Source organism: Dermacentor albipictus, chromosome 3 (assembly GCF_038994185.2).
Source record: "Dermacentor albipictus isolate Rhodes 1998 colony chromosome 3, USDA_Dalb.pri_finalv2, whole genome shotgun sequence".
Classification (NCBI taxonomy): domain Eukaryota; kingdom Metazoa; phylum Arthropoda; class Arachnida; order Ixodida; family Ixodidae; genus Dermacentor; species Dermacentor albipictus.
The window spans coordinates 188,979,350-189,006,343 of record NC_091823.1 but is presented as its reverse complement, the minus strand read 5'-3'; the positions used below and the strand labels follow the sequence as shown (position 1 = coordinate 189,006,343).

The window sequence follows — 26,994 nt, the reverse complement described above, 5'->3', positions numbered from 1 at the left end:
TGGACAGTTTGGAAGCGCTGCAATCAGGGCGCATAAGCGGGTATGTCATGTGGTACCCGCCATGGTTGCTCAGTGGCTATGATGCTGGGGTGCTGAGCACGATGTCGCGGGATCGAATCCCGGCCATGGCGCCAGCATGTCGATGGGGGTGAAAACACCCGTGTACTTAGATTTAGGCGCACATTACAGAACCCCTGGTGGTCGAAGTTTCCGGAGTCCTCCACAACAGCGTGCCTCATAATCGGAAAGAGGTTTTGGCGCGTAAAACCGCATAATTTATATATATTTTTAAATGTATTGTGGTATTTTTCTTGTGTTTCGCGGGCATCTGCAGTAAGCTGAAAAGCACCAATACTGTGTCAACGGACGTTTCGCAAAGCGCTGTACAACTTTCTAACTTAAATTTCTTGCTTAACTTCGTTGCTTCTGCAGTTGGTTAATTATTCTTGACTAATTATCTAATAAGCAACATACTAAATATAGCGCTCCACATTATATACAAAAGTGAGCAACATGCATTTGTTCACGTCGTCTTAGAGGGCTTCGGCATATTTTTAAACTCTCTACAATACCTATTGAAGGGTGGCGCAAGGAGAGAGGTTATAGAAGTATGTGAAACATACAGCATACAAATCAAATGAAAACATGCATGGCCGCCAATTCCGCACGTGGAAGACGCGCGATTTTTTTTTCGAGAGTATACGACACTGACGGCGTATTCATTCCGTTTGCCTGCACCATGCGCTGTTGCTCTGTTCAACTAGTCACTAGACCTAGATGGGCCAGTTGGTTTGACATGACGGGGATGTAAATGCGCTTCAAATACCAGTGCGACGAAGCACACTTAGCGCAATTTCCAACTTGTTTATTCGAAAATCCCGTCGTCACTTATATGCGCTTACAGACGTGGCGTGCCCACTGCACCGATTACGCATCCAAAAACCAAAGTTCCTTTTCTGTCAACCGTGGGCACGCTGCACTTACAAATTTTTCTATTTCTTCCCACATCGACTTCACCTTGATGATAGGCCTTGCCCATTCAGTACGATTCCGGGCTATGACAGTGCAGCTATCAAATTTGGCAAAGTCGATATGTGAAGAAATAGAAAAAATAAATTGTTTCAAAGAACAAATTGAAATTGCGCTATTTGTGTCTCGTCTTACCTATCGACCACATCTTTTAAGCGATTTGTCATCGTCTGTTTACCTACTCCATTTTAAACATGAGTGGTTCAGTCAGAATTTCATGAATCGTAATATAAATTGCATCTAATTGTACTAGACATGCAAGAACAATGAATCGGAAGGCTACCTGAAGTTGGGATATTTAGGGCAGTGAAAAAGTTAAAATACTTGGTGACATAAACGACCACGACAATGTGAGTTTGGATGGATGGATGGATGGATGGATGGATGGATGGATGGATGGATGGATGGATGGATGGATGGATGGATGGATGGATGGATGGATGGATGGATGGATGTTATGAGCGTCCCTTTTAGAACGGGGCGGTCGGTTGTGCCACCAAGCTTTTGCTATTATACTGCCTAATGTCCTACCTAGGTTAAAGAAAAAAAAAAGAAAAACGTATGAACTCCCACAACCAAATTTTCTGATCCTCTATTGCGAACTTTGCGTTTCTAGGTCGCCGTGTTTTGTCGTTTCCCTACTTTTCTTCCACCAATCTTCCAATCGCCTCTTACTAATCTCTATTGCGGACATGTTTACTTTTCCACTGCTCTCGCTGAATCCAAGGGCTTCAAGGAGGCCAGTGGGGCCTAAATCGACCGCTGGGCAGACGTCTTCACATTTTAATAAAGCATGCTCCATCACTTCCCTAGCTTTACCGCAGCGAGCACATCCTTCTTCTTCCTTATTATATCTCGCTTTTTAGATGCGTGGCCTAACGCATCCCCATCTCGCATCGAAAAATAATGAGCTTCCTTTGAGTTATCATAAACTGTTTCTTTCCTGATTTCGTTTTCTCCTCTTAAAGGGCCCCTGACCAGGCCCCGTAGCAAATTCTTGTTATACGCTGGAAGTTATTATGTGTCCTCTAGGGAGCGTTCTGCCACAAAAATGTTTCACATCGGCTGCATATTAGCCGAGATACAAATATTTCAGTGCGGCGAACCCATGATTTCAGCAGGCGGGCTCCACTGCCAAGCAGGACGCCCTCTCCACTCGCCCCGTCTAGCCTTCGCAAACGCAATTCCTTCCCTGCGTTCGCCCATACCAGACCTCGAGGATCACGTGACACATACATCACAGGCCCCACCTTCGTGTTTTTTCTCCTCGCTTTCTTCCCCTGCGCTACGCATTTCCGCTGATCAGGCCGCGCGCGAGCTGTTTCCTTGTTCGCGCAGCGCACGGTTTTGTGCGCTGTGCACAAGGAAACATAGCTAGCGGTATAATTCAGTGCTACACGAATACTAAGGCAGAACAAGCCGATCGCAGAGCGTGATCATGCGCTGGAAACCGGTAGAAAATGGCATTCTTTTGGTACCTGCGCGCGTGACAGCACGACCATGGAAACAAGCAGACGAAGCGGAAGTACATCTCTCTTGCTTCGGTGCGAAGTAAAACGAAAGAACACGCAGACATTCCGTTTGTGTGTTTTATTATTTCTCTAAACTTCAGTTCGGTAATTCAGCAAGAGATCGCACAGATAACAGATGTCTTCAATAATTTTCGAAGTCGCGTGTCACCACGAGCGACGTCATACTGCGGACACGATTACGTAGGCGCAGGGGACCGATTACGTCACCATCCGGCTTGAAGCGCGCCGGCCGCGAGCGAAAAGGGAAATGGCGTTCGGATTGAAATTTCAGATCTTTCCGCGGACCGTAGCGATGCTGCAGACACGAGTGTTAACGCGCAATGTATGTTCTGCGCTTGTCAGCTAAAATGGCCAGACCTGGTGAGGAGCCTTTAAGTAGTTACTCACGGCAGGCTTCTCTCAATTGCCGCCAACCATGAGATCCTTTCAGCCTCTCGGACTTACCGCTTGACGTTCTTTGTGGCTGTGTTGCCCATCCTACAGGCTACATACTTGCTAGTAAGCTTCCTAGTTATCTTCCTCTGCTGTCAATCAATGCTTTTTCTGTACAGATACCTGAACACTCTCCCAGGCCATTTACTTTCTTCCATATTCCTAAGTCGTTCTCCTTAATCAATTTTACTGCGAGCTTCCCTCACTTCAAGACTAGTCCAGCCCATATCACCCTGCGCAGCTTCATTTGTAGTCTTCCCGTGAGTGCCCATTGCGAGGCGTCCCACTGACCTTTGGTGCCCATGAAATCCTGATTGTACCGCTGATTTAAAGCAAATAACCGCAGTTCTAAAAGTAAGTCCTGGAACTATTACACCTTTACACATACCCCGGAGCACCTGGTACCTATTTTATTCCCATAGCGCTCTCTGCGCCATTATGGCTGCCATTTCCCTTCCCCTTCACTGTTATTATTTTTTTTCTGTGTTTCCATTGCCTTCGTTTTTCCATATTCTCTTACCCGAGGGTCTTCGTTGCGCTGCAGTGCCGTAGTGCGGCAGCTCATGAGCCTCACGGTGCCCGAGGACAGCGTGGAGGAAGTGCTGGACTTCGTAAAGAACGCCATCCTGGACGCCATGTCCGCCGAGAACACCCGCCAGTCAACGCGCTCTTCGAGCGGTCGGGCGCCCGAGGACGAAGCACTGGAGCGCTGTGCAGCGGCTGCTTTCCGAACGGCGGCGTTCCAGGCCGCTGGTGTCGAAGAGCCGGAGGACGCGGCCAGTCCGATGTCGCTGGTGGCGCTTATGCGCCTCATCCAGGAGGAGCTGGTCACTGACGCCGAGAGCTTGTACAGGCCTGCCTCTGCGAGGTGCGGTTGAAAGCGTCGAGTATACAGTTTCATATTACTATAACTAGAGGAAACTCTGGTGCTGCGATCGTTCGACCATCATGGGAAGCACAGGCTACGAACTGATATTCTCTTGATTGGGGAACTAGCGTACAGGTATGTTTTGGCAGTTTTGGTTTCGCCCAAGCGCACTTGTTATGACCCGCATTGAAGCAGGGACACGCAAAGCTCGCTGCCTTTGTTCTGTTGCTCCAAGTTGCGATAATGCGCAGGGCCAGTGACTGGGCCGATCTTTGTGTCGCGGTGTGATGACGCCTTGACGAGAAAGCGACGCCATCGTAAAAGTTGAAAGAACGTGTTTTGACCGTTTTGACATTGGTTTGTTACGTGTGTTAGATTGGCGCTGTAGCGTTACGTACTTTATCAAATTTCAGAAAAGCAAGAAGAACACTCTACTGATATAAGCACGATACTACATATATGTTCCATGCTTAGAACCTTTAAAGCACGTGGAAAACGTGGTGTGCCTACTAATAAGCTGAAGTGGGGCTTTTTATGCGAAGCATATTAACGTAGGTTTCGGGCCTTCGCGCGACGCCCGGCGGTGGCCACCATTGACCCTGAAGTGGGGTCACGTGACATGACGTCACGTGATGACGTCACACAGGCTGCAGATGGGGCCTCATATCGCGCCGTCGGTCGCCTCCCGGCGGTGGCCACCATTGAGCTTCAAGTGACCTTCAAGTAGGACACGTGACATGACGTCACGTGATGACGTCACACAGGCTGCAGATGGGGCCTCATTTCGCGCCGTCGGTCGCCTCCCGGTGGTGGCCACCATTGACCCTGAAGTGAGAGCCCATGATGTGACGTCATGTGATGACGTCACACCGGCTGCAGATGGGGCCTCATATCGCGCCGTCGGACATCGCCCGGCGGAGGCCTCCACGCTTCGGTTCGCGCCGTCGCGCGCGACGCCGTGGCGGCGCCACCATCGCTGCATCACGTGATATGTGAGGTCACGCCAGGGATGAAGCGCCGCGCGCCCGCCATCGCGTCAGTCTCTGTGCCCGCAACCGCGCCAGCGTCTTTGCGTCGGGCGTGTATGCGGTCAAGATGCCTCCAAACGCTAAGAATACGCTAAGGTTAAGACCAGTGGATGCTTCGCATCCACTAGGCTTAACCTTGATAAGCCTCCAATTTTATTAAAATGCGTCGCGGATGTGCATCTACTGGTGCTTTCGTGTGGGATGACTGATTGGGCCGGCGTTTACCGGTCCACCGGTTATATGCCCTATGCATTACATGGCCTGCCCAGCCCGATTATTTTCTCCTAATGTCAAGCGGAATATCGGCTTTCCTCGTTGGAATCGACATTGCTCTCTTCCTATGCCTTACCATTGCACTTTACATCTTTCGTTCAGTCGCTCTTAGCGTGGTTTAGCTGTGTACATATGCTGGGTTAATAATAGCCGGCCAGTAACTGCCAATCATGCAGAGTGCAATAGAGAGAACTGCTGCCTGCTGACTGCTGACTGCTTCTATAACGCATTTTGTTTACTCCATAGACAGGTGTACTTAGTTGTATAATTGAGGGCTTCATTACGCATTGCTCGTTTATGTGCTCATTGAAATGTGTGTCAGGACATTTGAGAACAAAAACTTAGTTGTGGTAGAAAAAGTTGGTGATCCCTGACTGTAGTCTGCTGTCGCAAAATGGGTAAGCGCAAAGCCACGCCATACCAGATTTGGCCGCGGTTCAGAAGAAGCAGTACGTCTGTATAAAATTTAATGAAGCACACTCGTACGAAACCACAAGCGTGGCAGCTAGCACTGCGGAAGATGTGCTTAAAAGTACTTGAACACGTTCAGCAATCGTGACAGCCTACGCAGCCTTTCGAAAGAGCGATAGAGTTTGCAAGTGCCTCTCGTCTGCCTGAAAAGTCCCGCGTTCGCAGCGAGCAGGCGTCGTAGCAGACGACACTTGTAGCATTCCTCTCAAAGGCGCAACACTTTCTCATAATACAATTTTCTTTATTTCTATAGATACCTGATGAGTAGCTTTATATACGTACATGCACGGTTGTTCTTGCTGTTGTAAAAATAAATTAATAATTATTCACTGGCGCCTCATAGCCTCTTTACTGTCCATCGCACGTGGGCGCCACACTGGGCCTAACGCCACGTAGGTCTAGCGAGTCCGCCAAGCCGGCATGGCCGATATACGCATGGACGACGAACTCTCCTCGGAGACGGAAGAAGGCGAGGAAAGAATGGGTTGGCAGTTGGTCATCAACCGAAGATCGCGATCTGCAAAAAAGACCTAGGGAGCTGGTGGAGCCACCAATTTGATCCAAGAATCAAAAGGAGAGGAGATCGCCAACAAAGGTGCTGCCGGGGCCGACAAGCTGAAACGCCGGATTGTGAAGGCGTCAAGAATGCCGCAACTGCCGGAGGAGTACAGGAAAATCATCGTTAGGCCTCGGGGATGCCTCAACCTGAACAAGGTCAGCACAGCTATTGGAGAAGCGATCGTCGAGGCAGCCGGACTTACAGCAGACCAAGCGAAGGAAGACATCGTCTGCCCCAACTTCACACAGAATATCGTGGTGGTTAGTATACCGGACACCTCTTATGCTGAAAGGTATGTGAGAATCAAGTCCATTATGATCATGGAGGCAGAATATGAAGTGAGCGCTTATGAAACAACCCCCCACTCTACGTGCAAGGGTGTTATTAGAAGAGTGAACCTCTATGAGAGTCAGAGTGTGATCACGAAAAGATTGTGCATGAGTACAGCCCAACGGCGTTGGCTGCACAACGTATCAAAGCTACGGGCTTGGTTATTGTACTTTTCGACGGATTCAGGGTGCCCAACTTCATCAAATATGGGTCAACCCTCCTGAGGTGCTATCTGTACAGAAAGCAATTTGACGTATGTTACGCATGTGGAAGAATCGGACACAGATCAGACGTTTGTCCAACACCTGGTGTTGTGCAGTGCAGGGGATGTGGTATGCAAGATCAAGGGGAGGCTCATATCTGCTCCCCCAAATGCAAGTTCTGCGGTGAAGATCACCTCACAGGTGACAGGGCTTGCAAGCAGTGGTACCAAGTACCATATGTAGTAAGAGTAAGAAGAAGACAGCGCTTCAAATTGGAGACCGAGATGGAATCGGCCCAACCGACAAAGGAAACCCCTCCAGGCGCCGGAAGGCGCTCAGGCTCGAGAAGCACATCAAGATCAAGACAGCGCTCAACATCGAGGGGAAGAAACCGTTCCAGGTCTCGGGATGTGCAGGTGCGCTTCGAGGAGCAGGAGCTGAAGACAAACAAGAAAGAGGAGCCAGGAGCGACCTGGGCCGAGAAAGTCAAAGGTACTGTGAAAGTCACAAGTGCGCTAGCTTCGCAGGAACAAAGCAATGATGCCAGAGTAGAACAGCTGATCAGAGATGTTATATCACTTATGAAAGAACTTAAGCAGCAGCTGCAGGAACTGACAAAAAGGGTTGAGGACAGAAAGCAGCAGTGTGGCAATAGCCAAGCCGGTGTGTAGAAGTAACAGCCAGCAAGAAGACACACCGGCACCCAAAAAGAGAGCTGTAGTTCCGGAGGCAGAATTGATGTGCTCGGTTCTGGAGGAGATTAGGAATGCGATTAGGGACCTAAAGGACACGGTAGGCAGCGTTAACCTTAAAGTGGATTAAACATGGAAGTGGAAGTTAATAGCCGAGAAAAGGTTGAAAAAGCTAGAGGCCCAAGCAGAGGATGAAGAATATAGGCCCTCGGAAGCCGAACACGCTAGAACACCCCCAGAAGCGGTAGGTGATACAGTCAAGCGAACAGTGACAGGGGGTAGCAAGTCAGGCGGCAACGACAATATTAATGGATAACAGAAATAGACTTAGTGTGTGGCAGTGGAACTGCAGAGGATTTCAGCAAAAAAAAGCGTCACTAGCACAGATAATCAAAGCGGTTGAAAATAGGCCGAAATTAATAATGCTGCAAAAAGATGCATCGGAGGAGATCGAGCTGTCCGGCTTCAACTCGGTCCGCAAAGGCAAAGAACCAGGCAGAGGAATTGCCACCCTAATTGACAAGAAAATTCCCTACATAGAGCATGATCTAAAATTAGGGGCGAGTAAACTTGAATACATATTGATAGAAATGGTCCTTAAAAAACAGAGAGATAAAGCGCAAAGCTTGTTCTGCCTCAACATATATAGCAGTCCCAGAGAGATGAGACAGAGCTTCAGAGCAATTTTTGATAAGACCAAGAGGTTAGCCAAAACTGCGCCACTAATATTAGGAGGAGACTTCAATGCCCCACACCAATCTTGGGGTTGCCGCTGGAGTAGTAAGAAAGGGGAAGGAATCTTGCTTCTCGCCACAGATTTAGGCCTGTCTCTTATCACGGACCCAGCCTTTCCTACCAGGTTTGGCAGTTACACGTGTAGGGACACTACCCCGGACTTATCCTTCACTTATAACTTACCCAAGGCAGATTTGATCAACTCTGGCACGGACCTAGGAAGCAACCATTATATACTACACAAAATGGTGGAAACGACGGGGGTGGAGGTAACGCATTTCACTTACATAGACTGGGATCACTTTAGAAAAATCAGAAAAGACATAGCAGACACACATAGAAAGGGGCGCATCAGACTACAAGAGTGGGTGGCTCAGCTTAGGGACGACTTGAATGCAGCAACTAAGGCTATAGAGACGGAGGAAGAGGTCGAACAAATCGATAGTAGATTGGCGCATTTGATCGAAGCCAAGCAATCGATCTTACAAAGATGCAAATCAAAAACGCTTAAACAGGAGACTTAGGAAACTAAGTGCTCAGCTGAATAAGGATATAGAGGAACACGCCCGATATTTGCAGAAACAAAAATGGGATGAGGTATGTAAACGTCTAGATGGAAGGATAAAACGTGGAGGCAATAGGAGTCTGCTCAGGCATCTGCTCAAAGAAAAAGGCACTAAATCGAACAGACGTACGGCAGTGGCGAAACTTGTACACCAGGAAAGTCAGACTGCAAGCGCAGAGAGCATAATGGAGTGATTGGCTACTAAATACTTGGCCTTCAGGAAAGAGGATCCAGATGTGAGTTATCCCGATTACTTAGGGGTAGAATGCAAATATATGGATCAGGAATTCACCGAAAGTGAGGTACGCACGGCACTGTATGATCTGAATAGCAGGTTGGCAGCTGGCCTGGATGGCATCTCTAACAGATTGCTTAAGTATTTGGACGACGAATCAATAAAATATCTGACCACATACATTAATGAACTATGGAAAAATGGGGTATATCCAGAAGAATGGAGGACGGCCAGTACTCTTTTAATACCAAAGCCGGGCAAGCAACTCAGCTTGGATAATCCGAGGCCAATTTTGTTATCATGTCTAGGGAAGACAATGGAGCATGTCATATTGAACAGGTTAACGAAATATGTGGAGGACAATGACATCCTACCGTACAATCTGATTGGTTTCAGATTAGGCTTGTCCACACAAGATGCCATGTTGTTAATCAAGCATCAACTGCTATTAGCTAAACCAAAAAACACTCGAGCTCTCTCGGGGTTGGATGTCGAAAAAGCTTTTGACAGAATTAGGTATAGAGCAATACTTGAAGTGATTTCCGAACTGGGACTGGGGAGAAAACTCTATGAAGTGGTCAAAACCTTTCTTGGCAATCGTTCAGCTCACCTTAGATTTGGGGATATTAAATCAAAAAAGATAGATCTCGGTGACAGAGGGACGCCACAAGGGTCGGTCTTGTCAACTATGCTTTTCAACCTGGCCAAGTGAAAAGTGGCAAAGGGATTCAAAGGGATAGAGGGCTTTCACTTTACCATTTATGCAGACGATGTGACTATCTGGACCGCTGAAGGAAGTATGGGACATGCGGAAAGCAGACTTCAGCAGAGAATTTATGAGGTAGAGTCGATTTTAGAAGACATGGGACTCAAATGCTCGGCTAAAAGTCTGAACTCCTTGTACTCAAGAACAAAAGAAGGGGTAGAAATCCGAGGGAATATGTTCTCGAGGAAGAACCGAGGTTAGTACTAACCACGAAGGTAGGCGAATCTATTAAGCATGTAGAATCCATTAGAGTCTTAGGGTTATTCCTGGAGGCAAACGGGGCAAACGGAAGAACAATACGACACATCACAAGCAAGACTGTAGAGGTAATAAGACTGCTAAGGAGAATCACTAACAGACACAGAGGGCTGGGAGAGGAGAGCGCCATGAGACTGGTCCACGCTTTCGCGTTGTGTCACTTCTCTTATCCAGCTGGGATGCTCAGTTGGACACAGACAGAGCTAAACAAGTTGAACAGATTAATTAAAAGGCTAGTCAAAACAACTGTGGAGTTACCGATTAACACGCCGGATAATAAATTAATGAAACTGGGGCTACACATCAAAATAGCCGAGATAATTGAAGCTCAGCAAATTGCCCACAGAGAGAGACTCTCTGGAACAAGGCTAGGTAGAGCAATACTAGAAGAGGTAGGGTGGTACCCAACCGAATCCAAAATTTGAGGTGAAGGCACAGAACTAAAAGATAGCATAAGACAGATAATCAAGACGACTCCTTTCCGCGGAAATACGCACCCGGTGCACAACCTCGAAAGACGAAAGGCAAGGGCCAAAGCTCTCCTGCAAGAGATAGAACACGACAGAGAACATGCGGCTTTTGTAGATGCTGCATGGGTCAGAGGAAAGAAAGCCTTTACGACAGTAGTAGTAGATGCAGATGGTCTCACTCGGGATGTTATTACAATCATGACTAAAGACACGACAGTCGCATAACAAGTAGTGTTAGCATTGGCTTTAAGGAATAATAAGTGGACGAAGATTTACAGTGACTCTAAGATGGCTATTAGACACTTTACCAATGGCTTTGTAACCAAAACGGCTGCCCAGCTGATCAGTCAGTTGAGTTGGACAGCCAAGGGATCGAAATCCGCTGGTTTCCTGCGCACATGGGGTCTGTCGATCTATCTCGGAAGAATTTAAACAAGATGGCTAACGCAGCTGCACGAGGACTTACTACCCGTGCACTACGCGACCAGGACCTCAATAATATACAAGAGGAGAACAGGGACCAATTACTTACATATAATGAAATCACGAGGCATTACTACACGAACAGAAGGGAATTCCCAGTGCCACATGCTAAGTTCAATAGACCTCAAGCAGTGACTCTTAGATTGTAGACAAGAACTTATCCAAGTCCAAACTTTATTAATAAGCTATTTCCTGAGAGAGAGGTACCAATCAATTGCGAGAAGTGTAATGGCATCATTACTCCGGATCATATGCTTTCGCAGTGTCCTGTGACTTTCACAGACTCTGACAAAGAGAGAGACTGGTGGCGGCGAGTCCTACACAGTGGAGCTCTTTTCGATCAAGTACAGGCCATCCAGAAGGCCCACGATACGGCGGTAAGGTTAAACCTTACTGTCTCGACGTGGGAGCCACCGGCGTCAACATAAGGGCTGATCTTCAGGACGTTAAATAAAGTTCATCATACCATACCATACCATTCCATACCATACCATACCATACCATACCATACCATACCATACCATACCATACCATACCATACTGGCGGTAAATTGGGAACAGAATTCCAGAACAGAGCATACCCTGATTAAAGTGTACTAGATTGGCGCCATGGAGGAAGGAAAATACTAGAAGGGAGTGTCACGTGGCAATCTTGAAGCTTACTAAAAAATTTAGAGGAATGGGATGATGGGTCGTAGGCCCTCACGTGATAGGCAAGCGGTAGGTTTTGTCGGCTCACTTTCGTTGCGTCTGCTGCGGGGCTTTTGGAATATGCGGACATAGTCGGCGTGGAAAACATACGCCTAAGTTTAGTGAAGAAATTCATGTGTGAAGCAGTCGAGTCTGTGTTATGTCAATCATGTAAACCACCGAAGCACCACACGGCTCGCCGCTTAAGCAAGCAGCAGACAGGCGCCAATGCAGTAGCGAACGAAGGCATCGGCATTAGGCCTAAAAACCCGGGACGACCACCTCAAGGATGACTGGCCGCGTTTCGGGACGCTTTCAAGGAAACAAGGAAACCTTTCGCCTTGCAAATGTGTGAAGGCAACCAAACCACCCTTCGGAAGGCAATTCATCGCGTTTGGGAGCATCTCCTGCGAAAGAATCTGATGTCTTTCGCACCTGCAAACATGTGCAGGCGCTCAAGTGAGCGTTCAGGTTCCCCAGCGACTGCTTATCCAGGTGAAAAAAAAATTAGCCCCATCTTGTGCCGAACGATTGCCGGGCGAGCCGGGGACTGCGACCATAGTTGGGGCTGCGCAGGCCCACTGTTATGGTAGACGATCCCAGTCGACGCTGTCGTTCTGTTCAATGCCTTCTGCCTCTCAACAGCCCGATGAGAACTCAACAGGCACGTCTCAACCAGCGTAAGGACGTTGCGCCACACAATCTTACAAAATAGTGCACGTAAATCTCAAGAAAGGGCTATACTTCGGCGTATAGATTGCAGGGTAATTCTATTCATTTCTTTCACAACGAAAGACGCAAAGCAGAACCTTTTACTAAGCAAGCACGCTACAAATATTATCTGGCGAGATATATTATTTCATACTATATAGGGGCTAGACCGCGGAACAAATATTTACAAGAAATTACGCACCGGTGTTTCAGGTACACAACAGCTGATTTGACGAAGCAGTAGACCACGCTTGGGCCGGCATACTCTGCGCGGTTTTAGAGATGACAGCACCGACTAACTGCGGTCGTAAGCGCAAGTGATGCTTTGAAAGCTATGTCGCCCCGAGTCTCACTCCCCAGTCTTTCTCCGCGTTTCAAGGCAACTCGTTTGAAGCGAAGAATGACGCCTGTAATAGCACCCGAGGGCGTTGTACTTCCTACGCGCCTCCGTGCCTTCGACGACAAGCACCACTAAGCCATTAGGTTTAACCAGGTACCAAACAAACGCGAATGGTCCAGCAACAATGTGGGCCTATTCCTAACCGAAAGCACCGCGCACGAGGCCCCGGCGAGCCGGAGGGATGGCTTCAGATGGTGTCACGGCTTCTCGAGGCTAGCAGAATCCCGTGACGCTCCCTCCTAGTTTGTTTCTTTCCTCCACGAATGGGGTTGCGGGTCCAACGAGGGCTCCCACGCTGAGGCATTTTTTATTGAAAATCCAAGTAGCGCCACGGTTGCCTTCTCCTTAAAGCCCCTTGATAATTTGAAAGTAGCGGCGCTCTCCTCTTCGCGGCACATTCCTCCTCGATTCTCCTTGTCCGCCGGCTGCGCATGGCACGCTTTTTCTCCTGGGCTCTCGCGGACGGGCAGCAGCATTCTATGAAAGCATGTTATTTTGGGCCAGTTGCACACCCCAGTGATGTTGAAGGGTTTTGAGAAATGCTGGTAATAGCATCGATGATGCTGAAGGGAACGTTTATGAGGAGGCTGGTGTTTTCTTAAAGCCGTATGAACCAGGTATAGTGTTGTAAAAGGAGATTTGAGGCGAGTTCTATACTCCAGACAATTTTTCTGCCGCATGATAAGATGTTTTACTTTGTGTGTCTGATCGACTACTGCTTTTGGCACATCCCTTTGTGGGTGGCTCATTAAGCGAAAGCCTTATATCTATGTTTCAAGGTCGCGTTTTGAGTTACAGGAAATATCACGTGACCGAACGAGGGCCAGAAGCGAACCAAAGGTTGTGCAGCCGCGTGCAAGGGATGGTTAGTGATAGCAAGGTAATGACTGAGTAGTGATCGTATTAACAAGAATTAAGGAGGATTAAGGTGTATTAAGAAAAATTAAGGTGGATTAATGTCGATGAAAGGAGATAAGTGTGAATGATGGTGGATTAAGGTGCATTAATGAGGATTCGGGTGGATTAAGGTAGATGAAGGTTGATTAGGGTCATTAAAGAGCATTATTGTGGTTTAGGGTGGGTTCAAGTGAATGAATGAGCATTAGGGACAATTATGGAGGATTAAGTCGCATGAAGGAAGATTAGAGTGGATAAAGGTCGATGAAGGAGTGTGAAGGAGGATTATGGGTAATTAATATGGAATAAGGTGCACTAAGGAGAATTAAGGCCGATTAAGGTGGATGAAGTATTAGTATGGATTAAGGTTTATTACAGTAGGCTTTACAACCTTAATCCTCCTTAACCGTAATCCACCCTAATTAATTGTATTACTCCTTCATCAACCCTAATTCACCTTAACCAACCCTAATACATTCTAATGCTCCTTCATACACCTTAATCGTCTTTCATGCATCTTAATCCTGCTTACTACACCCTACTCCACCTTAATATGCTCTAATCCGCCTTAATCCACCTTAATCCACTCTAATTCACCTTTATCCTCCGTAAGCTACTTTAATTCGATCACTAATATATCATTAACTTGGCTAATCATTTTCTTATAAAAGGCTGGACATGCATTGCGTCACCTCTGGCCTTCCTTGGGTCACGTGATATTTCCTGTTCACAACGGGACCTTGAAACATAGAGATCTGAAGGCTTTCGCCTTAAAATTGAAAACAATGCAATGTGGACTTGCTAACGATCATCAGCTGCAATACCACGGGTATACTTGCCACTTATTTTTTCAGGGCTTGTATTCATCGTATCTGACTTACACGCAGATTGACGTAAGCTAGAAATATGAGCTCCTCTACAAGCCGCTATGTCAATTTTCAGTAAAACAGGCAACGATCCTAACAATCGCGAAAAGTGCGATTGAGAGCCTGTATGTTCGCAAATAATTGTTCCCAACGGAAAGCAGAATCTATAGTGCTGCGTTTCCGACTGAATAACAACACTTGACGACGTGCGAGGTGATGGAGCCGCCGAGAAATGTTAACCATACTGAAGACAATGGCATTTTTATGCAACGTACAAATTGCCCCAACAGGAACGCTGGTGAGCAGGCTGCAAGAATGCCAAAAATTGCAGCATTACGGTATGCTTTGCTACGAGCAATAAGAAAGACGCCTCCCCTCGCAAACAACGCTGTTCTTTGTTGGAACGAAGTTCCTTCGGCCAATGTTATGCTGCCAGCTTTCCTTGTGGTATCATAAAGACGGCATAACCATCTTCAGGCTTCTTGCTGCAGCTATATGCACAACATCACGACATAGCGCTAGCACAGAGAGCAGCAAACACCGCGTACAACGTTCGCTACGCCGAGCTAAAGCGCCCAATCAGCCGAGCTGAGGAGAAATGTCGGGAACGAGAAACACAATCAAAACTCAAGATACGCGCGTTTCCAAGGGCAACGGCAGGCAGAGCAATCGTCGTGCAGAAAAACCGGAGGAAAACTCATTGCCGCGGGGGGGGGGGGGGGACGCGCTAGGGGCGAGGAGGTCGGGCAGCGGCGGCAGAGTTCCAAGGGTGGCGGTACTTTCAAGTTATCAAGGGACTTAACATCTCCGGAACGCCGCGGCAGAGGGCGCCGTAGGCGCCGGCAGGTAGCGTCGGAGCTCGCCGAAGAGCAGCACGGCCACGCTCGAATGCAGCGTTGCAGTGGCGTTCGAGCATGACCGCACCTGGAGCAGCCTCACCCACGCTATCATATGCATCACTCTTGTAGTCTGCTTCCCTTTTAAAGCGATAGCTTTACTGGGCGCGAACTTGCGATTTCGATGTGGCAGTGCTCCGAGGAGGGCACATGACGTCACAACGCGCGCCTCGCTGCGGATATTTCTCTCTCTCTCTCTCTCTCGCTACCTAGTCACTATTGCGCATGTACCACTAGTAGCACCAAGCCACAGGTGTCCGCCGCTGCGCAGCGCTGCGCTTTCCGCCGCAGCCGTTTGGTATGACGTCACATCGCGTTCCTCGTCATTGCGCTCGCCTCCGCTCGCTTCGCCAGCTGCGTCGCATGCCTGATAACATGTCGGAAGATTTAAAAGGAGAGCTCGCGTGTGCCGCAACCACAGTTGAGGCGACAATTAAGGGCGGTGACAATTCTGATAAGCAGGAGGAGGCCTGGAATCGACATCGGAACAAGATGAAGAGGAAACGAATCGCCCAGGAAACAGACGAACAACGCGCCACACGACTGGCTAAACGCCGCAACATAACTAGACAACCAGACTATCCTGGACTTGCAATCGAGATTAACTTAGGATAACCATGCCATGCCTTAGCTTTCGCTATGTATTTCCTGGCATGCTTGTTTTGATATAGGAGGTTGTGGCCTAGTGCTGCACCAGGGTGGCCAATCCTGCTCTGGTGAAGGAGTGCGTTACCGGTTCTGGTCACCGGGATCGGGCTGCACTCGAGATCTGTTTATGCAATTTTATCAACACGCGGATTTTTTTTATCTCGTGGAAAATTGTGCTGCACAGGGATTCGAACCACGGTCCTCTTGCACCCTAGGCGGATACTCTACATCTACGCCACCACTGCACCTCCTGTCTGAAAGAACAGCAGTTTGCGATAGGTAGCGAGGCACTGGAAGTGGCAAGGGAATACATCCACTTAGGGCAAGTAGTGACCGCGGATCCGGATCATAAGACTTAAAGAACCAGAAGAATAAGAATGGGTTGGGGCGCTTTCGGCAGGCATGCTCAGATCATGAACAGCAGGTTGCCATTATCCCTCAAGAGAAAAGTGTATAGCGCCTGTGTCTTACCAGTACTCACGTACGGGGCAGAAACCTGGAGGCTTACGAAAAGGGTTCTACCTAAATTGAGGACGACGCAAGGAGCTATGGAAAGAAGAATGATGGGTGTAACGTTAAGGGATAAGAAAAGGGCAGATTAGGTGAGGGAACAAACGCGAGTTAAGGACATCTTAGTTGAAATCAAAAAAAAGAAATGGGCATAGGCAGGACATATAATGAGGAGGGAAGATAACCGATGGTCATTAAGGGTTACGGACTGGATTCCGAGGGAAGGGAAGTGTAGCAGGTGGCGGCAGAAAGTAAGCTGGGTGGATGAGATTAAGATGTTTGCAGGGACAACATGGCCACAATTAGCACATGACCGGGTAGTTGGAGAAGTATGGGAGAGGCCTTTGCCCTGCAGTGGGCGTAACCAGGCTGATGATGATTACGATTAAATTTCACTTGTTACAATATAGGAATATAACCTCCTGAGATATAGCGAAGATAGATTTGAACAACCAGATGCAGATTGATGCAGCTGGCTATGTAAGACACCATTTGCAATTCCACATGGCACTGGTAAATCACAAATTTCCACCTTCACAGTACAATAAACAAACAATTCTTACTGCTGAAGTCTATGCGGATTCTGGAGGCATCGCTACACCCCGCAGGAACCCGCTGCACTGCTGAAAGCTGGGCAGTCCAAAGATAAAGCACCTGATCTGCATGCTTTCACAAAGGTGCGTACAAGACTGTCACTACCTTGTGAGTTGTAGGATACGTTTGTGTAATATGCAATCATTTTACTATATGTGCCATTTTCGGTATTTCTAGTAGCAGATCACTTGAATTTTACCTTTGGTGATCTGGAGCGCCCCCATTTTAATCAAATTACCAAAGTAGCCTCCGCTGAGTTACATATAATGGGGGGGCTCAAGTAATTATGTATGATATACTCCATCCAGGATCTGTAATTATCTAGCCAAATTGCCTTTCTAAGTACCTTATTCAGATGCATGAGGTGTCCAGACGTGTATAATTTAATCTTTTCATTATGCAGTAATATGGAGGTAAATTCTCACACTATTGCCTGTGTCTATATTCTTCCCTACAGTCGGTCGCACTTATGTATTGCATGCCATACTTCAGCTCCTAAAACATTTGCATAAAACAATATATTTTTCTGCTTTATTATGTAGCTGCTGAATTGCTAGTCAGTACGAGAGTTCAATTCCCCAAACTTATCATTAAAATTTTTATGTTAGAAGCTCACTATGAGTCCCGAGTGCAGGTTCCTTTCAGGCTGGAAGCTGGTCTGCTTTATACATTACAGAAATTTGAGTTGGTAACGTGGTATAGGAAACTACTGAATCATATAACAACCAGCCCAGTGCAGTAGTTGCAAGCCATACCATGACAGCACAGCTGAATGCTGACAATTCACTGTTACATTGCCATAATTTTTTTTCCATTTCTTTGCCCTTTTTCAGTTGGCAAGGGATAGAGCTTGTTCTTTGTACTTACTTATGTGTAATACGAAGAATTGATTTTACTTTCCCTCGTATTTACCAAAATGTCGCAAGGAGGCTTGCTTCAAGCTCAAGCTGCCTTGCACTTATTTTCGAACTATTTACTTTTTGATATACTGTAATTATTTGTTGCACTCTTCGCGAATTGAGGTTTCGTACTGCGAATAATACACTCTAGAGCACCTAGAAAAATGTGTTCTACCACCCAAATACATGGTATAAGCAAAAATGGCAAAGAATGACAAACATGACAAAGAATGACATAGACTAATCAGATAAAACATTAAAAGCTAGAAAGTTTGGTTTCCATTTGAAAGCCTCATTCACAACGGGGCAAAAAAGTAGAAGTGCTGTTGCGTTTCTCCTACGAAGCGCGGTAGAGCCGGCGCGGATGCAACGGACGCCGGGGCTTCGTTCAAAGCGGCGGACGTTTTGGCCCGTTCAGCACTGCCGCAACGCCTCCTGCCATGCGCGCCCAGGCATGTTTCAATGCCACGTGTCTTCGTGTGTGCGTGTGTGTGTGTGCGTGTGTGCATGTTGGTGCCCACGCTTGTCAAAGCGCGGCAGCCGGGGAGAGGAGCTCCCCAACTGTGAAGCGAGGAGGTCTGACTGCCGCCGGTCCGGCGGATGCGTCACTTCTAGTCTCAACGTGTCCGAGAGGCGCTGTCACGTGCGACCCATCCCGAGCTGTTCCTTCTTGCCCTCGACTCCGAGAGTATAAAAGCAGCTGCCCCCGGACGCCAGGAGAGAGGCTCCGATTTCTTCCGTCGAGTAACGTGCTCTCCCGTCTCTCCACTTCGGTCCACCTGACCGGCCGCTCTTTGGCGATGCTAGAATAAACAAGTTGTTCTGTTAGCAGTCGACTCATCCTTTGCCAGGACCTTCGGATGCTTCCAGCTGTGCCCCAGGCCGCCAGGCCAACGCTACCCTTGGGGCTTGCGACCCAGATGCAACAACTGTTTGCCAGCGGTGAGATCGCGACAACCGAGGCCAGCAGCGCAGATATGCGGTCGACTGTATGCTGAGCAGCACAACGACCATCCGGGAGCAGTGCAACGAGCCCTGTGTGATGACTGGTTGCCTTCAGCGGAACGACTGCGCTGAATTCTTGGCTGCGAGGTTTGGTGAGTGCGGGAATATCTTCTTCTGAGTTTTGCCAGGCTTTTGCTAGCGTCAGCAACAGAGCTGGTAATTGTGGTTGTCGTTGCTGCCGGGTTAGTTTGCGGCAAGACAATAGTAGGCAGTGGAGAAAGCAGCATTCAGAGCAGCCATGGTTTGGAAGTCGTTGCGCAAACCGAAATTGCTGGAGCTTGCAAGAGAGTGAGGTCTGGATGTCTCAGAGAAACTCAGAAAACCAGAATTGCTAAGGGCTATTTTTGAGTTAGAAGCTGAGGATGATGAGCTGTCGGAATGCCTTGAGACCATTGAGGAGAGGGAGGCGGCAAAAAGACAGGAGCGCGAACGTAAAGAACAGAAAGAGCGAGAGCAACAAGAGAAAGAAAAAGAGCGCGACCGTCAACACGCTTTGGAAATGAAGCGTCTCGAGATAGAGATGGAACGCGCTCGTAATGGAAGTCAGGCACACGGTGCAGGAGAACGAGTATTGTTCAAAATGACTGACCTGATGCGGCCGTTTAAGCTTGGAGAGGACATTGGTTTGCTCCTGGTTAACTTTGAGCGAACGTGCGAGAAGCAGGGGTTCTATCGGGAAACGTGGCCACAGCGCTTCCTCACTTTGTTACCCGGTGAGGCGGCCGACGTAGCCGCTCGCTTGGAGAGGAGGCAGAAGATTTCGACAAAGTGAAATCGAGTCTGCTAAAAAAGTACAGGCTGTCAGCGGAGGCGTTCCGTCGGAAGATACGGGAAAATGAGAAAGGCAGAAGTGAGTCATATACAGAGTTTGCCCACAGGCTTATGTCAAACATTCAGGAGTGGCTCAAAGAAGAGAAAGCGTTTGGTGACCACGAGAAAGTTCTGCAGGGTTTCGGGCTGGAACAGTTCTACAGTCGGTTACCTGAGAACGTGCGGTACTGGGTCTTGGATAGGCCCACGTTAGTACGGTGGCTAAAGCCGCCGAGCTAGCCGAGGAGTTAGTGACGCGTCGGGCTCGCGGAGCTCACGACGGTCAAAAGGGTGAATTTGGCTCCAAGTTTGAGAGGCCGAAGTTCACGCCCATGAGAGCAAGGGGGGACACACGTAGTGCAGATGCGAGTGAAAGCAGTCCGACCGAACGTAAGGAGACGGCGGCAGCCGAAGCCGAACGCAGAAAACGGTTCGAGATGAGGCAAGCACGCGTGTGTTATACGTGCCAGATGCCGGGTCATTTTTCGGCGCAGTGTCCAGAAACAAGAACAAAAGTCGGGCTTTTGTCATTATGCAGCACTGACGAGAACATGAAGCTTCTCGAGCCTTACATGCGAGACCTCCTCGTGAACGGGAAAGAGTGCCGAGTGCTTCATGATTCCGCAGCTACAATGGATGTAGTTCACCCCTCTTGCGGTGAACCCGATATGTTCACGGGCGAGTGCGCATGGATGAAGCAAGCCGTGGAAGCTCATAGCGTGTGTCTGCCCGTAGCAAAAGTGCTTATTGAAGGACCTTTCGGAGCACTTGAGACGGAGGCCACAGTGTCATCTATGCCGCCCCCCCAGCAGCCATACCTATTTTCGAACAGGTCCGATCACCTCCTGCGCGAGAAGGGGCTTTTGTTTGGTGAGGCTAGCATTCAGGCCTTAACCAGATCGAGAGTTTTGGAGCTCGCTGCAAAGGCCGTAGTTGCGGGGCCGACGTTGTCGAACAATGAGAAAGGGTCGGAGGCTCCGCAAGCTGATATTCAGAGCACGTCCGAACTGAATAAAATTGAGCCTGTAGCGTTGAAGGCACCAGATACTGGAGAGGAAATGCCCGACAAGGGAAAGTTAGAAGAGCTATCTGCAGATTTGCTCATCGCGCCTACGTCAGATGAACTGAATAGGTTGCTAAAAGTCAGCCGGTCGGCTTTGATAGCCGAGCAAAAAAAGGATGGCAGCCTAGAAAACATGCGCTGCAATGTCAAGGAAGGTATCGCCAAGAAATATGCTCGTTTTGTGGAAAGAGGTGGGGTCCTGTACCGGAAGTATCTAGACCGCAGGGGAGTGGAGTTCGATCAGCTGATCGTGCCTCAGTGCTACCGTCAGGATCTGTTGCGCTTGTCGCATGGAGGTTCGTGGTCCGGACACCTAGAAGTTAAGAAGACTAAGGACCGTCTCTTGCAAGAGTACTATTGGCCAGGGTGTTTTCGTGACGCAGAACACTTTGTGAGGACATGTGACACCTGTCAGTGGTTTGGCAAACCAGGGGACAAATCGAGGGTGCCGTTGAAGTTGGTACCTATCATTACGGAGCCTTTTAGACGGCTCGTTATTGATACAGTGGGACCTCTGCCGGTAACAGCCACGGGGTACACACACATTTTGACTGTGATCTGCCCAGCGACAAGGTTCTCTGAAGCAGTGCCGCTTAAAGAACTCAGCTCAGTTGAGATAGTCAATGCACTACTGTCCATATTTGCGCGAGTTGGTTTTCCTGCGGAAATCCAGTCAGATCGGGGCACAGTGTTTACGAGCGCTTTGACGACAGCCTTTCTCGAAAGGTGTGGGGTAAAGCTGTTACACAGCTCAGTGTACCACCCACAGCCGAATTCCGTTGAGAAGCTCCACTCCGTCATGAAGCGCATGCTGAGAGCATTGTGTTTTGAACAACAAACTGACTGGGAGCTGTGTCTGCCTAGGGTGATGTTTGCATTGGGGACCGCGCCGCATGCGGCTACGGTTTTTTCGCCAGCTGAGCTGGTGTACGGTCGCTCACTGCGGTCACCAATTCGCATGCTTCGAGACTCGTGGGAAGGCAGGGGCGACGACCCAGTCGTGGTGGAGTACGTGCTTAGGCTCCTCGAACGCTTAAGAAGGGCACAGGAGATGTCAGGCGAAGCAATGGCAAAGGCCCAGCAGAGGGCCAAGGTTTATTATGACCGGACAACCAGGGCCCGTCGTTTTGAGGTGGGCGATGAGGTAATGATATTGCGCACATCGCTAAAAAACAAACTCGACGTGCAGTGGGAGGGCCCAGCACGGATTGTTCAAAAACTGTCGGACGTCCACTACGTGGTGAGTCTGCCAGGAAAACGGAAAGCACAGCAAGTTTGCCACTGTAATCTGCTCAAACCCTATAGACAACTGGAAGCAGTGGTGTGTATGATGGTAAACGTTTCCGAAGAGCTTCCGGTCGAGCTTCCGGGACTAGGCTCAGTGACGAACAGGAAAGACACCGATCAAGTGATTAATGACTTAATCAGTAAAACACCGCTGTCGCCTGAGCAGAAAACCGAACTACACCAGCTCTTACAAGAGTTTCAAGGTCAGTTCTCTGAGAGGCCTGGTAGGACTTCTGTCCTTACTCATGAAATAGAACTTACCTCCCCAGAGCCAGTACGATCCAAGGCGTACCGGGTGTCACCCCGCCAGCGCGATATTATGGAGGCTGAGGTAAAGAAAATGCTACAGCTCGGTGTTATTGAGGCGGGTGAGAGTGATTATACCTCCCCTTTGATTTTAGTTGAGGTACCGGGCAAGGAACCTTGTCCTTGCGTCGACTACCGGAGGCTTAATTCCATCAGTAAGGGTCATATTTATCCGATCTCTAACATCGAGGAGCGCCTTCAGAAAGTTAGTAGCGCTCAGTTTATTTCCACCCTAGATCTTGTCGGGGTTATTGGCAGGTTCCACTTACAGAAGAGGCTAGTAGGTATGCGGCGTTCATTTCACCAATGGGAACATTCCGTCCTCAAGTGTTGAGTTTTGGTTTGAAGAACGCGCCATACTGTTTTTCAAGCCTCATGGATAAAGTGTTGCGGGGACAGCAAGAATTCGCTTTACCGTATTTAGACGACGTAGCGATATTCTCCGCATCCTGGTCTGAGCATATGGCACACTTGCGGGCAGTGCTAACCCACCTGCGCGAAGCGGGCTTGACAGTCAAGGCTCCCAAGTGCCAGTTAGCACAGGCCGAGGTTGTCTACCTTGGTCACGTGATTGGTCGGGGTCGTCGCCGCCCGTCTGAAATAAAGGTGGCCGCTGTGCGAAACTTTCCGCAACCGCGCACGAAGACCGATATTCGGTCGTTCTTAGGTGTCGCCGGCTACTATCAGAGGTACATCCCCAGGTACTCTGATATCGCGGCTCCCCTGACGGATGCTCTAAGAAAGACAGAGCCGCAAACAGTCGTCTGGGACGAGACAAAGGAAAGAGCTTTTAGCGCCCTAAAGAGCGCCCTAACAAGCCAGCCTGTGCTACGATCGCCCGACTACACCAAAGGGTTCGTTGTTCAGTGCGATGCTAGTGAGCGAGGCATGGGCGTTGTACTGTGCCAACGGGAAAATGAAGTAGAACACGATATTGGCTTCTAGCGCGAAGTGAAACACGGACACAGGAAGGAGCAGACAGGACGAGGGCGCTCGTCCTGTCTGCTCCTTCCTGTGTCCGTGTTTCACTTCGCGCTAGAAGCCAATATCATGTTACCGTACCAACTCGCCCAGCTGTCTATCCTTTTGAAGTAGAACACCCCGTCCTGTATGCTAGTCGTAAGCTGACCAGTCGTGAGCAGGCGTACAGCGCCACCGAGAAAGAGTGTGCGTGTCTCGTGTGGGCCGTTCAGAAATTGTCATGCTACCTGGCCGGCTCGAGGTTGATCATTGAGACGTGTCACTGCCCTCTCCAATGGCTTCAGACCATCTCTTCCAAAAATAGCCGCCTCCAGCGCTGGAGCCTCGCTTTGCAACAATATTCCGTTGAGGTGCGTTACAAAAAGGGGAGTCTCAACGGTAACGCCGATGGCTTAAGTCGAGTCCCCTAACGTAGGAATCAGCCACAAAGTTATTTGTTACTGATGTTTTTCTTCCTGAAGCAGGATTTTTAACATATTGCTTTTGTTTAGTGTTTCGAAGTCATGACGTGCTTTCTAGTGCATTTTTCCAATTTGTGGACGCGTTCTGAGTGCTGCTTGACTACTGTAAGGAACTAGGCAGTACTATAAAAGGGGAAAGAGCCTGGCATGGCTTAGTGAGGGTTGTATCGTGCTTGCTGACTGAGCGGTTCAGTTTCAGCGTAGTTCTAACGCTTGCTGGGAACGAGAACAAAAATGGCAACTCTCCCGAAGGCACTTTGCAGGGTCCTGTGTGAACCTGAACGTGAGAACGAGGACTTCTCTGTGCGCTGCGCTCAAGAAACGCCGAGGGCCGACAGACTTCGGTTATGAGCATCATCGAGTGACATCCCTCCGGACAGCGGATGCAGTCCCCTGACCATCGGGATCTCCTTCTCCCGGCGGGGCGGTCTGTTACGTTTCGCCTACGACGCGTGGTATAGCCGGCGCGGATGCAACGACGCCGGGGCTTCGTTCAAAGTGGCGGACATTTTGGCCCGTTCAGCGCAACGCCTCCTGCCATGCGCGTCCAGGCATGATTCAATGCCACGTGTCTTCGTGTGTGCGTGTGTGTGTGTGTGTGTGTGTGTGTGTGTGTGTGTGTGTGTGTGTGTGTGTGTGTGTGTGTGTGTGTGTGTGCATGTTGGTGCCCACGCTTGTCAAAGCGCGGTAGCCGGGTAGAGGAGCTCCCCAACTGTGAAGCGAGGGGGTCTGACCGGCGCCGGCCCGGCGGATGCGTCACTTCTAGTCTCAACGTGTCCGAGCGGCGCCGTCACGTGCGCCCCATCCCGAGCTGTTCCTGCTTGCCCTCGACTCCGTGAGTATAAAAGCAGCTGCCCCTGGACGCCAAGAGAGAGGCTCCGATTTCTTCCGTCGAGTAACGTGCTTTCCCGTCTCTCCACTTCGGTTGACCTGACCGGCCGCTCTTTTGAGATGCTAGAATAAACAAGTTGTTCTGTTAGCAGTTGGCTCATCCTTTCCCAGGACCTCCGGATGCTTCCAGCTGTGCCCCAGGCCGCCAGGCCAACGCTACCCTTGGGGCTTGCGACCCAGATGCAACAGTGCCCATTTAAGTAGGTTTTAGCATGTGACGCAAGCATCGCGCATAACACGGAGAGGGTTCCTTCGTTTCGATGAGCGTGTGTTCTGTTGATTGTATCTCTAGCGAACCCACAGGTACAGGTTTGGCTTTCAGTTTGTTTCCTGGCCAATTGCACTTGAGTTCATGCACTCACTGTTGTACCTAATCACTGCTGCGTGCTCTGCCAAAGAATTTGATCCCACGAGTTTCCATTTGCATCAAGCAAAGTGCTCTTTAGCTGCATGTCTGCCAAACTTCAATCTGGCCGAGAAAAAACAAATTTACATGCACATTATGCTTTTGAGTATAGGGCAAGTAATTCTGGAACGCTGCTCTAAATGTACATATAGATTTCTTTCATGGTGCATTCTGTGCATTTAGTTTTTTCAATCGACAAGCAAGAAGATATAGGACTTGGCAATTGCTGTTTTTGAAATTTGTTCATAACTCTATTCAGTATGGAGCATTTCTTCTTAATTCTTGTTCAGCAGTAACCTGTCAAATAGGATGTAGAATACTCTTTGTATTACGCTATGGTTATCGACATGAATGAGCTGATGAGTATGAAACGATGGGTTTTTGCCTCTTGTTGGTTCTACGAGCCTAGAGGCAAAAAACTCATTCTTGCATACTCACCTCATTCAAAGCTAGTGAAGTGAGGTATTGTCAATTTGTGCTTCAAAAACGCCTTTTCGATGTCCAGCCTTCACTTTGTTCAGAGAAGTTTTCAGTACCATGTCTCACATCTGTTACATGCAGGTTACCCGTTGCATATATTGACCACTGTGGATGGCAGCATTCGCGATGCCACTGACCAGGTTACACAAGTAAAAAAAGAAAGTAATCGTTTTGCGCTACCTACATGAGATTAGTGACAATGTGAAATAGTTCTGGAAATGTGTCAGTGTGGATATCAGTTTCCCTGCACCTTCGAAGCTGTCTAGTTTGCGCACAAGGGTAAACGCGGATACGCTCAAGCCACGTGGTTGCAACAAGACCCACCAAAAACTATTTGTTTCTTGTGTTGAAGGGGTGGTTTACTGCAACCCGCTGGATTGTGGCAAAGAGTGTGTGGGACATACAAGTAAATGCATCAATGAGCGATTATGTGAGCACGGGAACAACGTTGAAAAACTATCCCTATAAGGCCACCTTGCCGGACATTGCGCACGCTGCAGATGCAAACCTCCGGTTTTATCGCATTCAATCGCTGGCAAGACATCCCGACCAATTCACCAGAGAAATAGGAGAAGCTGCAGAGATTAGGAATAGGGATTGTGTTAGTTGCCTATCAGCCTCCTTATTGGAGAAAGAAATGTTTTTCTCACATTAACTGCTTGTGTGAGTTCATCTTGCTGGGTTGATTTGTGTGTGTCTTCCTTCTCCCTTCCTTTCTTGTGCAGTGAGATATATATATGCTCTCGTGCAACAACCACTCAGTTGATAGTTAGCACTGTGTCTCGTTTTTTTCTTTCGTCCAAGTGCTTCTGCGCTGCTGCGCAAATAACCAGTGTCAGAAATTGCTGAGGTAGAAAGGGGGATTGCAGCAGTTATCACTAGGAACATCATCGCCAACAAGTGAATCGCGTTAAGAATTGGCTGGCGTAGTCAGATCAATACTTTCAACCAAGGTACAATTCACTTGTTCAGAATTCGGTTTTCTTTTTTGCAGACTCCTTAAGGATGGTAAGGAGGTTGAAACACATTCTTGATAAAACAAGTGGTGCCGGCGGTGCTGAGCCCGTCGTCGTCGTGTCAGCACCAAGAGCAAGAAGCTGATGCAATTTCTTGGGACAGACTGTTGTGAGGGTAATTGACCCGTGGAAATTACGGTATAGCGAAAACTTAAAAGGTCAACCAATTTCTTTTTTTTCTATAGTCAACACATTAAATATTAGTTTTCTTCTGTCATTTTTTTATTAGAACTATGGTTATTTAGTAG

At 48.6% G+C, this 26,994-nt stretch overlaps 1 protein-coding gene across 1 annotated transcript in view; it reads left to right on the top strand.

The window, feature by feature from the left end:
- The window catches only part of LOC139057058 (uncharacterized), a 322,046-nt gene that overhangs the window by 163,687 nt on the left and 131,365 nt on the right, over positions 1 to 26,994 (top strand). The window contains exon 5 of the mRNA XM_070534850.1: positions 3,538 to 3,861. Within this exon, the coding sequence (XP_070390951.1) occupies positions 3,557 to 3,861 (305 nt within the window). The 5' untranslated portion in view covers positions 3,538 to 3,556. The remainder of the gene's footprint in view (positions 1 to 3,537; positions 3,862 to 26,994) is intronic.